This window comes from Passer domesticus, chromosome 7 (genome assembly GCF_036417665.1).
Source record: "Passer domesticus isolate bPasDom1 chromosome 7, bPasDom1.hap1, whole genome shotgun sequence".
Lineage (NCBI taxonomy): Eukaryota > Metazoa > Chordata > Aves > Passeriformes > Passeridae > Passer > Passer domesticus.
Genome location: NC_087480.1, coordinates 11355737 through 11372076, shown reverse-complemented (window position 1 = coordinate 11372076; position 16340 = coordinate 11355737). Strand labels below are relative to the sequence as shown.

At 42.7% G+C, this 16340-nt stretch overlaps 1 protein-coding gene across 1 annotated transcript in view; it reads right to left on the bottom strand.

Annotated features, from left to right (window-relative positions):
• The window catches only part of COL4A5 (collagen type IV alpha 5 chain), a 73640-nt gene extending 58909 nt beyond the window's left edge, over positions 1 to 14731 (bottom strand). The window contains exon 1 of the mRNA XM_064426846.1: positions 14505 to 14731. Coding sequence (XP_064282916.1) covers positions 14505 to 14600 — 96 coding nt within the window. The 5' untranslated portion in view covers positions 14601 to 14731. The remainder of the gene's footprint in view (positions 1 to 14504) is intronic.
• Between the last annotated feature and the right edge of the window lie 1609 nt (positions 14732 to 16340).

Below are 16340 nucleotides of genomic sequence, written 5' to 3'. Positions count from 1 at the left end.
TTGGCCATTTTTTTTTTTAAACCAAGGGAACTTCTGGCACGTAATTTCATGTGTTGCACCTTGAGGCAATATATTGTACAGATTTCAACGAAAGATAAGACCTGTTCAGACTGGCAGAGGAAACTTAGTTATAGTAGCTGTGAATTAGAACAGTTCTGGCCACAGTGAATGAGAACACAAAAGGCAGGTTAAAAACCATTCTCAAGCATCTGATGGATAAACAACTCTTCTGTTTCCTCTGAAGGGGTAGCACTATGTGCTTGTTGTTTAGATGCATGAATAGCTACTAACAATAACAACATGGAACAACTGTAAGAGATCTGCTAAGTCTAGTTATCACAAATAAATGGTCTAATTAAATGGAAAGTTTAAGAATTAATAAATTCTCTTAAAATACACTTACTATAAATTGGTTGGATGTACTTAGAAAAACCCTGAAATTATCAGCAAGAAAAGCTTGACATAACTACCTTCAGAATATCAAAACAAGTTTTTCTGTGTTAAAAATATTATAAGAAATGGACAGGAGCTCTTATCTAAAGAGGATTGAACTTTTCCACCTGTACCTTGTACTAAATATGGAATTTATTGCTTTAAATGGAAATAATTATGGTTCTTTTACATATAGTTTTACATAAAAAGTATCTTTCACAGAAGCTTCTAGTTAAAATAATGGCAATACTTGCAGAAACAGATTTTCCATAGACCAGTCTAACTACAGGCAACTTTTGGAGTCAAGGACTCTTTACAGAATGAACACCCCAAAATTTGAACAACTTTGATTAATCCCCAAACTGCAACTATTCATCTATTCAGAATGGGAGGTATCACAACCTGACAGGTTCTCTGTACCTGACTCCTGAACCAGAACAAAAGACAAAAAGTAGAAGAGCCCAGCTGGACATCTAATTCTCTCAAAATCCCAGAGTCTACTCCCTTTCTCAATACTTGGTTTTAAGAGGGCTAAGGCTGACAATTCTTCAGGACATGAAGAAACATTAGGCAGAAACTTTAAGTACAGAGTTTAAGGAACAGTTAGCCCTTACAACTCTCAGTAGTTCACTCCTACTTTATACACAGCCTTCCATCTTCAAAAGTGGTTTTGCCCTCTGCTTGAAGGGGCACTGCCAGCCTTGCACCCAAGTGTAGGTGAGGAAAAGGACATGGACATCTCTCACCACTTCCGAAAACCCCAAGGTTTCTGCAGTCTTACAACACACAACAAAATACACTGCACTGAATCCCTGAGAATGGGCTTCAGTGCAGTGTATTTTACTGCGTGAGACACACAGAAATAAAATAACCAGTAGGAATAAAATAAGGAAGCTCTGCTGCCCTTCTTTCAAGCATTTCAAAGCTACAGCTGAAGAGACCTGAGAAGCCAAGTACTTCTGGCCTAATGAACACAGATTTCCGAACAGCTCTACATCAGGCTGTGTGAATTGGTAAAATCTCCTTTAACAGCAACTTAGAAATACTATCTTTATGCTGCCATCCAGAGGCAGCATCTTACAAAGCATCTATGTTTAGATTTGGCAAGTACACCTCCTGGTAAACACTGCAAGCTAAGAGCATGAAACCAGAATGTAAACTACCAGGTGGCCTTCTCAACCCACTCCATCTCCACATTAATGAACTGGCAGATGCCAAACACCACATTCATTTCCTTCAGCAAGCACTGCAGCTGCATGAAACCTCTAAATACCCAGCATAACTAGAGAAACATCCTAAACAAAGTAACTCTGGTTGGCTTTGCAGTTTGGGAATGCATACATTTCATGCCACCTCTGTAGGCAGTCTAAACCTCACCACTGCTCATTTCAGTTCTAAATGCTGAACTCTGAACAGCTGAATGCAAGCCATCTTCTAACTTTTATACAGACCCCTAAACAAGTACTTAGCAAATCAGAGGAATGGTTAGTTTTAAGCATGCCTCCATCTTTGCCTGCACAGGTACACATCTCTGCAACTCACACCATCCCTGAGACACCCACATGGAGCACCTGGCAGTCAGTCAGTGGCAGCATACAGTAAGCCACTTGACTTTTCAGGAAGTCTCAGTTTTACTTTTATTTTACACACAAGTCTCTAATCACCAGCCTCTTGGGGCTTCCTGATTTTTTCCAGCTGCAAGTAAGAAGTGCCATATGGTACTGATTACAGGTTAAGATTTACTAGTCATTTAGGACCTTTCCCTTGTGACAGGTGTTAGATGTTGCCACTTTCTATAACCATGTCCAAATGTAACACAAACCTAGACCAAAAGCTCAGTTAGGCTTCTGAGCCTCAGATATGCTTGCAAGCCAAGTATCACACACTCACAGCACCAGTCATTCTGGCACTCTGTTTTTACTCCTTTCCCAGTTAAAGAAATGGAATAAAGACACAGACATTCCCTGGAAAGTGTCCTGTTCCTCACCCTCGTCCATGTAACATGCAATAGAAGAAGCTTCAGTTCCAGAGTCCTGCTAATAGAGGTCAGACATTTGTCACTGCCAACTGCACTTTCAAGTGTCAAGAGCATGAAGCAGACCACACAAGAACAGAAACCCACTTCTTCCTTGGAGAAAGGAGAGGCAAAATTGAATAGCATTTCAGATTAATCCAAATCCATTCTGGTCTATTTTGAAACCACTGAGAGCACTAAATTAATACCAAAGATTAAGCAAATATACATGCTAAAAAGAATAGAGGCTGTGCAGAGTGATATTGCACTGAGATGTTATCTGAAGAAGTCCACACCCTCTTAACTGCCAGAACAAGACCCAACTCACTTTAAGGCTTGGTGGGTGTCTGGGGGATTTTTTTTATTTGTGGTGGAGGCGATTATCAGCTCTATTCTCCTTCAGTTCTTGGACCAAGTATCATAGCTTCAAGGTTCTTCTAGTTTGAGCTGTTTTATCATTTGTTTATGCCCGTGGCAGCAGCACAATCTGTGTGTGCACTTTAACACCTAAAGAGAGCACTACAGGCAGCACTGCCTCTGTGGTGCTCAGTGCTAACAAGGAGCTACTCTCCAGCCTCAGGTAATCAAAGCTGGAAAAGTAAGTGGCACTGAAGAGGGCCTAGTTAAACAAGGAAGCAATGGAGACCAAACAATTCTCCAACCCTGCCAGTCAGAGGCACTCGTAAAAGGGAACATCAGGATCTGATGAGATGGGAGACCCTTCTGTCCCCATGGGTTCAGAAATCCCTAAAGCTGATGAAAGTTGAGTATTTAGTGAGAGGTCTCAGATGCCTGTTCAGGAGCTCTCATGTTGAACTTCAGCAGAAATGGAGAACCCCCAGTGTCAGCCTCTCAGGTTCATTCACCCAAGCATGGTTATGTGCTACAGCAGTAGCTCAGGGCTCCTTAGAGCACCTGCCACTTCCAGGGAGGAACTTCTGTGCAAAATGCACCTTCCTATAAAGGAGTGGCCTTCTAGTGAATGGAGAATAACAACAGTAATTTCCCAGACTATCTTAGAGGGAAAAAAACCAAAAGGGGGCCTGATTGTATTTTATTGCCTTTAAAATGCTGTAAGACAGCCCTAGGCTAGAGCTAGTAGAACATTCTATCTAGCACTTGCAGATCTTGGAATGTGATACTCAACTTTGATTAGAAGAAAAGATTCCACTCCCTTACACCAGAGAAATTACATCCAGAGGCTATAAATTACATTATCCTGAGAATCATTACATTTGGATTGCACTAATCATTGCTAAACAGAAAGCAAGTTTCAGGAATTAAGTCACACTTCTCAGAGACTTGCTACATTAAAAAAATTGAGCCCATGCAAGGAAGCAGTTGAAAGGGCCACAGATCAGATCTTTAAATAAAACATTAAAAAGGCAACAAAATGTTTAAAGTAATAACATTGTATCAATTATACAACAGGCAAAAGAAATCTGATCAGTGCTACCGAAAGGGGTGCAGAGGGACAGGAAAGACACTTTATATTTTTGTTTCAAAGGGAAACAAAAGAGGAGGGAGGGAGGAAATCTTCAGCAGCAGCACTAAGCTTCTCCTCACTTCACTACTTGTAAATTTACATTATTGCTTTTGTCAGCAATTAATTTTATTCCCAGTCACATTCTGGAGGTTCTCCAGTGGCAAGTTGACAATATCTTCTCTAAACATCACACTAAAAAATGTCAGTTTAAAAAGGGGTTGGGTAGGCAAGGAGAGAGCACACATGGCTCCAACACCCCAGGACAATAATTAAAGTGAGGGGATCCATTAATAAGAATAGCCCTCAAGTATTATTAAAACTTGAGATGCAGTTCAATCTGAAGCTTGGCAGGAGTAACAAACAGCCCCTGGCATTTGTACTCATTCCAAAACAAAGTCACTTTCTCTAAGGGAAAGTATTCCCTCAGGCACCCCGTTTTTAGGGAGTATACCAACTTCCACAAGTGCTTGGAGCCAAACATATGCAAAGAAAATAACCTGCTTCAAGTTTGTGATACATGCTCTGCATCCTACAGTAATCAGTAAGTCAACTGCAAATATTGAATTAGGAGCTTTCCCATCAAGTTTTAACACTATTCCTACAGCAAGTGAGGTTTGGAATAGAAGATAGTGTTTCAATGCCCTTTTAGACTGCAACAATTTGAGCAATAAACAGAAATTCCAAGTCAGCTCTACTTTGAGAAAGGGGTCACCAAGTCTAGACTCCAGAACAGAAGGATTCTGCTTCCAGCCTAAGTTTTACTATGATCCTACAATAAATTAGCTTGGAACATCACCACTTTTTAATTTTGTTATCTACATCTAAGTAAAACTTTTCAGAATGTTAAATCCAACAACACTTTTGAGGTGGGTGCCAGGTGCCCACCAATTTCCACTATTACTGCTTAACTGGACAGGAAAGAAAAAATACAGCAAAAGGTTCCTGGGCCAAGACAAGCACATGGAGAGATCATTCAACAATTAGCATGACAAGCAAAATAGACTCAGGGAAATAAATTTTATTGCCAATCAAAAGTCAGTGTAGGGTAATGAGAAATAAAAAAGAAAGACCTTCCAACAGCTTGCTCCTGCCTTACTTCTTCCCAGGCTTAACTTCACTCTCAATTTCTCCTACCCACCCCCAGCAGCACAGGAGGATTGGGAATGAGGGTTCTGATCAGGTCACTGCACATGGTCTCTTCATTATCAGTTTCTCATGACTTCCTTCAGAAAATTCATCTTTACACGTTAAATATCCACCTTCTCTATTGATTCTTTTAGCAACTGATGATTATACTCCTGAACACCACCAGAAAAAACAAGAATTACTTTAAGTTATTTTCTACCAAATTATCAGCATACTCAGAGTCACAGAGTAAGCTGAGTTGGAAGGGACCTCAAGAATCAGCATCCAGCTCCTGGCCATGCTTACCACCATCCCCAAGAGTCACACCATGTGCCCTTTTCTTACTTACTCTTGCTGCTATTAAGACAAAAATAGTTACTGAAAAGCTTACACTACAATTTACAACAATACATCTCAGATTCATCTGCTTGTTATGTTAAGCACATCTGCTTAGTCCAACTGTTTAAAAAGACAGGGAAAAAAAGTGCTGCTATTTCCTATTTCTCTAGGCTGTTTCTGTTACTATTTCTAGTAACTAGTAACTATTTCTAGTAACAGAAACAGCCTAGAGACTGTGCTCTCCCTCCACAATTACTTTTGCAGCGTATCAAAAATATAAGGTTCTTTAAAGAGGCCTGTTTCATTACTCTGATTTTTGGGTACAGTATACTAATGTCCTGAAAATACACATTTCCTGAGCATGACTTGACCTGTCAACAAGCATTGTCTCATCCAAGCATAAATAAGTTTTCTAGGTTCACCTAGGATACAAAAATTCATACACTAGACAGAGATGTTTCAACACTTTATTACTACCACAGCTTTAAGAATATGAAAGATTCTAGAACAGAAAAGTGACTTTCTGCTGATACAGGAGTGTCATCCATTCCATTGACAAGAGGTTTCCATCAGGATTCTGGCTCAGAAACTAAATGGAACTAGGTATATACTCTTCCTTCAATCAAAATTATAAAAACATTTCCACCCAGACAAATACCAACTTCTGTATGGATGTTTTCACTGTGTGTCTGGGCAGACTCTGGGCACAGCCTTCTACAGCAACTTCCATGGCACTGCCTTCCCTATTAAAAAAGGCACCAAATGAATATTGGAAGTCAAACTACCAAAAAAAACCACACTCAAGTGTTGCACCTTACAGAATCACAAAATGAACTAGGTTGGAAAAGACCTTTAAGATCATCCAGTTCAACCTATGACCTAACCCAGCACGTCACCATCAAGTAAACCACAGCACTGATTGCCATGTCCAGTCTTTTTTAAACACAACCAGGGACACTGACTCCATCACGTCCACAGCTAGACAATTCCAGTGACCAATCACTCTTTTAGTAAAGAATTTCTAACATCTGACCTAAACTTCCCTTGGTGTAGCTTTAGGCTGTGTCCTCTTGCTCTGTCAGTTGCTGCCTGGAGAAAGAGACCAACCCCACCTGACCACAGCCACCCTTCAGGGAGTTGTAGAGAGTGATAAGATCACCCCTGAGTCTCCTTTTTTCCAGGCTAACTTCTCATCCTCCCTAGATCTTCTCATTATTTTAAATATTTTTATATTCTTAAGTCATTAAATAAGTAATGGTTTTGCAGAAATCTGAAGTTTTTTCCCTCATGTCTGAAGACACAGTGAATTGATGAAAAGAGAAGGCAAAGTCAAATATGAATTCTCATCTCTCAGTGCAGAAGCTCCCTTTTCCTTCTGGATAGCTTTGCCCTTTCAGGTTGGGTATACAAGAGAAGTGTTCTAACTAATTCAGAACAATTTTCTATCATGAAGCCAATTCCTATTGTCTGAATGACAGCTAGAAATTACCTTTCAGAAACAATGGCTTCTGCTGTCTTTCTGTGTGACAGGTTGGTTCTAAGTAAATTGACTCAAAAACCCCACTGCTTCATAAAAAGGATTATTTTTAAAAGATTTTAAAACCGAGTTCATAAGCTCCTTCACCCAAACATTGTTTTCAGTGGCATTTCTTGTCAGGACATCACAATTTCTGGGAGCTGGAGGCTTGTCTAGCCTTGCCTGCAAGTCACGTTAGTTTTCATTGCTTTAAGTAAAGCGATTTAATTGTGGGTTTTAATAATTACTACTTTAATTCAAGGTGTAGAAAGAATGCAGTTCATGGTTCAGGGTGGTCATTTTCTTCCTTTCTATCAGATTCCTGGGGCATTTAAGTGCATAAAGAGAAAGGTTTGCTTTTGAAGAATTGTTGCTGTATTTAACAGACACAGACTGATGCTAAACAGAAATGTATTTACGACTCACAAAATAAAAACTTTCCTAAGGAAAGAAGACAAAGCCTTCGTTGCTAACATTGTGAATTACAAATATCAGCTACAACTGTGGAATTAATGATTGCCTAAGCTTGACAGCTTTATGTAGTTAATAACTAATGCTTGTTATACTTTCATACAGAATGCGGGAGATGGAGTGGAAAGGAACCAGAATAGATAGAAATAAAACTAATAGATAGAATAGATAGAAATAAAACTATTCTGAATATAGTGTAATTTTTGACACATGCAGAAATACAAGCAAGTCCAGTATTTATAATCACTCCTTATTTCCCCCAACTACTTTTAAGTAGTCCAAGGATTCCAAGTCACAAGTTTTGCATCATGAAGCTTATACTATAATACAAATTAAGTTACTACTTCATACAAATTAAGATTCATCAGTCATATCTTTCTAGATTAAGACAGAAAAGTATAAAATTCCTACTATAAGAAAAGCATGAAGGAGTTGATAACAGGAAAATAAGACTGCCAGTCTACAGCACTGCAGGCAAGCAAAAAACCACAGCACCCATTGATAACTGATTATTCCAAATATCCAGCTAATGACTTGAAACAGCATTCAAAACTCATCAAGGGTTTAGTACAATTTCTCTCAGTACAAATGTTGTAGTTTACTTCACTTTAGCACTACAGTTTACAGATAAAGCAAAAATTTTATAGCTTGCATAATGAAGTTCTATGGTTTTGTCCAGCCCAGTAGCCATATAAAAAGACAGTCAAACTGGAAAAGAAGCTACAAAAGGAACATGTGCATAGTTCTGTTTAATTTTCTATACAAAAGCAATAAGATATTTAGTGACTTCTGTCACTTACAGCAGCAGCTCCTGAAACAAGCTGATCTGAAGAGTCTCTATGAAGCTTTATCTCTCCAGTGAATGGCTCTGAATCTCTGAAATGAAGCCATTCCACTGCAGCTCTGGACATTTGCCATGGCTCTCGGGTGAGTCTGTGCAGCAAACAGCACCAAATGAACCTGACAAAACTCTATTTCTTCTACCAGAGCCAATGAGGTGATCTTATCTATCTGAACTATGTCTCAAATACAACAGCAGGACAGACAACTACTGCAGTAGAGAAAGAGATGTCAGGAGATAAAGTCTTGGTTTCATACAGTGAACCACATCAACAGCAACCAAGGATTTCCTCTGTGTTCACTGTTTCTCCTGCAGAAGGGGGGTCTGCCACATCCACAGACCTCAGCAGCAACCAAAGCTTCCGTAAGTCTGGTTTCCAAAAGCATCTAGATTCCCCAGGAAGCAGTACAGCATAAATACCTTTCTCTAAATTAATGGTGTGGTTTAAGATTCACCTTGCTAACAACTAAAGGCAGTCCTAGAATAAACACTCCAACATGTTTAATGCCTTTCAGCAGAAAATCCTGATAGTTACAAACACTGGCAAAAAGACTTACTAACCTGTGTTAGTATTCACTGTATTCACTTCAGGGAAGTGAACAAGCCTTGGCTTATCTTGAGGAAAGAGAGGGAAAAGCAGGATTTCAGCAGAGCTGCAGCAGCAAAGCTTATCTAGTATGCACTGGCATCATGTTGGACTGGAGCAGGACAGCTCTGCAGGTCCAGCTATACCTCAACAGAGCAAATCATTCTGTAGATAATAAACTAGAACCAAGAGTAAAACAGCAGTGTGTTGCACACATGCCTTTTACAGTGCTAGGAGAGAGAAGAGATTGAAATTCAACTCTGACATTTTAATTCTCTGTAGAGATTAGGTAAAAGAAACAAAATACAGATGAGAGACTAAACTATTTCCCTTGCCCTCCAAAAGGAAGGGACAAAGAAATCCAACAACAGAGCTACAATAACTAAGAGCCTTCAAGTGAGCTGAAATCCATAGCTTTAAAGCCCCTTTCTTTCCAACTCCTCAAGTAAAAAAACTCCCAAATCAAAACCCCTAAACATCGTCTATATTGCCACTACAATTTCCCTTCTGTTCCATTATCACGGAATAAACCACATACAAACACACACTTCATAAGACACCTCCACCAAAGTGGAAGACAATTCCACTTAAAATTCTGAATGCTATATGCTGACACTTTAAGAGATTATTTTTTAGCTAGTAGAAACTAAATTAAAAAAAAAAAACCAAAAAACCCACCAACATTTAATCTGATACCTTGCAATCCACAATTTAACTTAATGAATTATGATTAACTTTTAATTACTGGATATGAAAATTGTCTTAACAGAAAGTACACCTAGGAGCACAACAGTACTTCTACACAATTTTAGACTTTTAGGATAATTCAGGCTGGAAGGAGCCTTGGGGTTATTTAGTGCAGTCTCCTACTCAAACATGTAAAAAGAGAGGCAGGGTTTCATAACCAGGAATCACACAATATCAGTCTTTTTGAAGCAGACTAAAGATACGTCTATAATACATTAGTTTCAGCATCATGCCTTCTGGAAGAAGAGAGAGTAAAGGATTAACAGGCTTAAGCTACAATGTAAAACTTGTAATACAGCTTTGCAATTATCTAATTGCCCTTCATTCATCTCTCTTAAAATTAAGATCACATCCTGCAGTCTTTGCTTCTTGCAACAAGTTGTCCAAGAAAGACTTAAGCTCTGCAAGAAAGACTTGGTCAATTACAAAGCAATTTTTAAAAAGTAAGCAACAGATTGCTTTTCATAAATAGGACCCTTTCCTCTTCATGTCAGTTACGTTTATTCTGATGACAATTTCACATTACACTGAAGCTTTTCCTCCCTACACTTAGCAATTACACAGCCAGGATGCTCAGCACATTGCCTTTTTGTCAGACACTGCACTGTACCAATGATATGTAACAAGGTTTAATTGCATTGCAAACCTTTCACAGGAGGGTAGAGAACATTGCTTAGTGATCCTTCAAACTGCACCAGCACTCTATCTTTTGAACAAGTTTTATTTCAGGTACTCTTGAGAATAGATGCTTTACAGCACTACAAAGTCTGCAGCCAACCCCAGATGGCCAAACTGCATTGAGCAGGAACTTCAAAGCACCCCAGTGGTTTTTAATGTTACTGAGTCCACACAGCCTTATGAAACAGACAAGCAAGAAGTGTCTCAATTCAAAACAACAGTGTCTGGTATTGTCAGCACTGGCAGAGGCCGTTCAGTGCATGCAGTGCACTTGTGCAGCACCATCCCCAGAACACACACCTGAGCATTGCCTGGCTGGCTGGTTCTGGGGTGATCAGGAGCGTTGGCACAGCTGATACAATTGGAAAATGAAGCTTTTTCATCTCAGTGAATGAAAGGTAAAAATGCACAATGCATCTTCACTGCATGTGCAAAACACATTCCGCCCTGTACTTTGCTCCAGCCTGAAAATATGCACATTAGATTTGCTGGGATGCCCTTCATGATTTCAGTAGTTTTGTAATACAGAAAAGTTTGCACATGTTCTAGTAAACCCAACAACAGCTAATTGCATTACAGTAAGCATCATTGCTTGTTCAGAGTAGAAAAAAATCACTACATAAATTCACATTTGTTATTAAATAAATTAACTAATTTATCCTAGGAAAATTTCCCTTTCTACTTTAACAAAGATAACTAATAATTGGTTCCAGTGCATAGATTATTCATGCATGACCAGGAAAATGAAAGCCCAGGAAGTTCCACTGAAGTATCACTCTACTTCCATCATGTGGAAAACTTGAAAAAAATACATAACGATTTTGTAAAAGATTCTGTTATGGTCCAAATTGTTCTTACATTCTGCTTCATTCAGGATTCCTTGGATTTGTTAGCATTTTAGTACATGCTGGAACAGAACTTGAGATATAACTTTTACAATATATCTTCAACTAAAAGCCATGAAAATTCAAAATCCAAACACGTGACAAATGATAAGTTGCAAGCGGGAGGCCTTGAGCCTTGATGTTACGAAACTCATCTTGTGCATGACTAATCAAGACACATCTACAGAATTTCAGGATTAAATACCTTCTGAATCCTAAGAGCCAGCTCCCACTACTTTCTGCTTTTACAGACCTAGCTTTTGTAACTAGAAAGAGCCACTGCCAGTTATGAAACGGAAAATAATAACAACACCACCACTACCATGATAAAATAGTTAGAACAAACAAGAACACAGTAACCATATAAATCATGTACATTGTAATTACTGACATGACACCATGTATTTTTACATACTGTAATGTCTGAAAAAAAGAAATCTCAACTGAACTTAGAGAACTTTCCCAAATAATACATGACTTCCTTAAACACAAATTATATCCATCTTACCTTACCATACTTGAACAACACTTTTCAACCCTACACTTCTAGTCAAACTGGAATTATAATGGAAGGCAAAGAAAAAAGACATTGCAGACACTACTCAATTTTTACTAACTTTTGGGCTGACAAAGTCTATTTACATTTTTAAAATCTAGGAGTTAGCTTTGAGGGAAACTTTTCCAATATAAGCCAATAGTCAGTCACTAACTTCTAGTGAGTTTCATAGACAGCACAACTGACAAATCTAGTCTATCTATGTTCTTTAATTAAGCAGATTTCCCAGTCCCAGCTTGCAATCACTTTTCTATAACAGTGCAAGTGTAAACCTGCCAGGAGAAGAAAAAAATTCTGCTTATAAAAGATTGTCTTGTATACATGTATGTAGATTTATATTAAAACTAGCAAGGCAGTTAAGCAATAATTGAAACTGTCCATTGGAATAAGCCCTCATACCCTCTGCTAAAAGCATACAAATAAGCCCTTTTTAAAATATTCCAACTTCATTAATTGATGAAACCATCTTTCATTTCATTCATTCTCCCATTCAAAAGTAAACCCATTTTCAAACTCCCAGTCACTTTTACACTGCTCATCAGTACTTACAAGCTTCACTCTACACCAACAATGAGTGCACAAGAGAGCATAGCATGATCCATATGCTGCTCCCCAAGTGCAGACTATGGGCTGTGAAAACCCAGCAATGAAATCTGAACGATGAAATCCATCCCTACTTCACCATAAAATGTTGGATTGGAGTTTTTTAATAAGTCACAGGGATTTCTCTGTGATAGGCACACAGGCAGATGTCTCTTAACTATTCTGTCACTTGGTAAGTGATCACATAGCAATACACACTATTACAATGATCTGGAGTAAAGAAGACATTTTTAAATTGGAAATGTGAATTATGATGTTGAATAACATTTTCAGGCATTATTTGAATAAGGGCACCAGAATGACTTGAAATCATATGACCAAATTTACCCTTTTGGGGGAATGATTCTGACACAGGGTCCCAAAACAAAATTCACAGAAGAGACTGTGAGAATCAAACATACTGCTGCAGCATTTAGTCAACCCTTTCTGACAATGGGTAGAATAAATTGCTGATACCCATTAACAAGGATCAGCAATATTTAGTGTTATCACAGGAAATTCAAAAACATCAGAACACCAAAGTACTGAGAAACCATATTACAAAAGACCAGTGGGATTTATGTAGTTTGGAACAGAGGCATCTCTCTCTTTCCCCCACCCCCACTTAGCCCTTGGGTCTTCAGTTAATCTTATCTCACTGCAAATCCTAAAAGAGAGGCTGCAGCACAAGGGGATGTTAAGAACCAGAAATTCTACCACTGGTTTTGCTCCCTTCTTCTTTTCTCCCAAGGAAGGTCACCACAGACCCCTTCCCACACCCCACAGATTCACAGCAATTGCACACACAGAACTCTGCTTGGACGCTTTCCTGAAGAAAGAAAAGGGCCACATTTATGCACACAAATCTCCCCTATCTTCAAACCCTACCTGCTAAAAGAGTGAATTTCTGTAGCTGGGGCTGCCTGGGTCCTTCCTTGGGGTGGGGGTTGTGGCAGGCAGGCTGGGCTGGCCTCACTGAGCAGAGCAGCAGCACCAGGGCCACAGACAGCATGGAGCCGAGCAGCTCCTATCAGTGAGCCCTGCTGGCACACCGGTGTCACTTACACTTGGGTTCCCACCTGGGCACAGCAAGGAGGGGTGGAAGAGGAAGGAAGTGTATTATGGCTGGGCTTTGCTTTTTCAGAGGGCAGATGAAAGGTCTACAAAGTTTCACTGTAAAGGAATGCACTTCAAAGGAGAGTTCAAGACAAATAAGATTTTGTCAGCGCTAACTACAGAATTGAAGGGGGGAGTAGCAGAATTATACTCTGCACCTATTACCATAACATATTATGGCTTTTCAACTAGAAAGGAGTCCTAAATAACAGAAATCTGGGTTTTTTTTTTTCACTAAGTAAACTTAAAAAAAAGTTAAGAAAGATACATGGATCGTAAAATCTGAAATTAACGCAGGTTAAAGCGGGAGCCCCTTTAGATCATTTCATCACTTGTTAATAGCTAAAGCTCTTAATCAAATAGCCTGAAACCTGAACCCAGCTAGATCACCTCTCCCACCTCTCAGTCCCAAGGCCCTGCCACTCCAGGGAAGCTGGGACAGCATCCCTTTTCCAAACGGAGACCCAAAGGCTCCTCCAGGCCGCCTCCCGTGCACTCTCTGCTGCTCCGCACACATTTACCATCTCCGCTAGCACTTCCACTTGAGTTTTAAGAAAGCAGAAATGCAACCCTCGAGAAAACCAAGTCCCCGTGTGAGGCACAGTCCTCCGACAAACCATGCCCACATGGTTCCATCTCCCTGCCACATCCAGGTGTCACTCACGGCTGCAGGTGATGGCTCAGCGGCAAGAGCTCAGACACCTCTCCACGCAGTTCTTTGGGGGGGAAAAGGCAGTGGGGGAAATCTTTCCTCCTTTGTCCTGGAGGAGCAGCGGGTTCAGAGCCCACACGAAGCTCACCGGGGCTTCCCCTGCCTCGCACTGCCTCCCTCCCCGGAGCCGCCGGCGACCCCAGACGTGCGGGCGGCCCTCGGGAGCGCTCCGGCCCGACGGGCAGCGCGGGGCTCTGCCCAGCCAGAGCGGCCCGGCAGCGCCAGCGCCCGCGGGCAGCCCGAGCGACCCTCCCGCGGCCCAGCCGCGCCGACCCCCGCCGCAGGACCGAGCTCCTGTCAGGGCGAGCCACCTCCAGCCGCCCAGCCCCAAAGGGGCTCCCCCCGAGGCTCCGCACCGCGGCCGCGCCCGGCGGGGACCGCGGCGCCCGAGGAGAACAAGGAGGGCGCCCCGCACTCACCGCCGCCGCCGCCTCCCGCGGCCCCCAGCACCCCAGCAGCAGCAGCAGCAGCAGGCAGCCGGCGGCCAGGCTGCAGCTCCGCCGCCGCGGCTCCATCCTGCCCGCTCAGGAGCTCCGGGGCCGGCCGGGCATAGCCCGGCGGGGCAGCGCGCTCCTGCAGGCGGCTCGCACCGGCCGCCCCGACGCCAGCGCCCGCCCCTCTGCCGCGCTCGTCCGCTTCTCCCGGCTCAAGTCCTCCCGGGACTACAGTATTCCTCCGCTCCGGGGGCGGGCGGTGTGGGGCACGCTGCTACCGCCCCTCTCCGAGGAGGCCGCAACCCCCCACCCTGCCCTCGGGCGCCGCGGTTTTGTCGGCTCGAAGAGCGGGCGCCGCCTCTCCCCGCCCTGCACCTCCACCGGGCGGGCAGCGGGACCCCGGACTATTTTCTGCAGCGGAAGTTGCAGGGGTGGGTGGGCGCAGGGGAGCCGCTGCCAGTGCCGGGTCGCCCCTCTGGAGGGGCGGGCGGCGGGCGCGGGGCTCGCCCGGCTCAGTCTCGGCCCCTCGGGCCCGCTCAGGTGCGACGCCTCGGCGGGGCTGCGCAAGCTGCCTGCCCGGGCACGCTGCGGGGGCCGCGCCGCTTCGGGGAGCGAGCAGCGAGCCACCCGAGCGGGCAGCGCCGGCGCTGCTGCCCCGGAGCTCCGCCGCGCCGGGGAAGGAGCCCGCGAAGCGCTCGCACCGAGCCCTGCCCGCCCGAGGGACGGCGGGGCCTCCTCTTGCTGCGGCGGGGCTGCCCGGCCATGGGGCGCGCAGGGTGAGTGCCGGCCCGCGCCCCCGAGCCGCGCTCGCCCGGCCCGCCGTGACTGTGTCCCTTTGCTCCCGCAGGGCGCTGCTGCTGCTGCTCCTCTGGCTGGGCGCGGAGCTGGCCAGTGCGGTAAGTGCCTGCAGGTCCGGCCGCAGCGGGGCTCGCTGCAGGTGAAGGTGCCCGGGCGAACCTGTCGGGGTTTGGGCATCCTTCGGCCAGGAAAAAGACGCACCCCCGCCCCCCTCTAAAAGATGCGCGGATTTTTAAACTTTTTTTTAAATTACCGTACACCTTTACTCCAGAGTTCCTTTGTGCCTTTCGTCTGCTTTACTTTGACTAAAGTACACTGGGTGGAAGACTGTCTGTGTGCGGTGTAACAGCTTTTAGTGTCTGATGGTGTGATCAGTGTCTCTTTGCAACTGACCTTTAGTTCTTTTTTAGCCTCTCAAACCTTGCTGTAAAAGCCGACCCTCTGGGTCCTTGTTCACAAGGGATCCAATCCAGAACACGTCACAACTAAGTGAAAGAGATGTGAGAAATTAAAGGATTAAGCTTTTAAGTGTTGTATTAAGGTTCATGACTGTGGATTAGTAAGTGTCTTTTCAATTCTAAGTTGGTGTACAGAAACAATGACTTTATGATCTATCTGACAACTTTATGACGTAAACATGGATTTCTCTTGCTGTTCTTAACCAATGTTTAAACAGAGTAGTAGAGGGCTACAGATTTTTTTAAATGTTCATAATTTTCTTTTTTGATGTTGCAGTAGGTTTTTGACAACTGGAATATGCAATTGTTAGCCCCCTTAACTAATGAATAAATCTGTAGCCTAAATTAAGTGTCCAACTGATGTACAGTCAGCAGTTCAAAAACACCTCTTTGTTATATTGTAATGTAAATTAAGATTGGACAATAATGTTTGTGGTGTGGATTTTACAGTGCAAATACAATATTGAATGAGTGTTAGTATAATATGTGTTAAGCATGTTTATTTTGATTCAACTTCAGACAGATTTCTAACAAAACCAGTTGAAACATGGGTTCTTGACTTGGT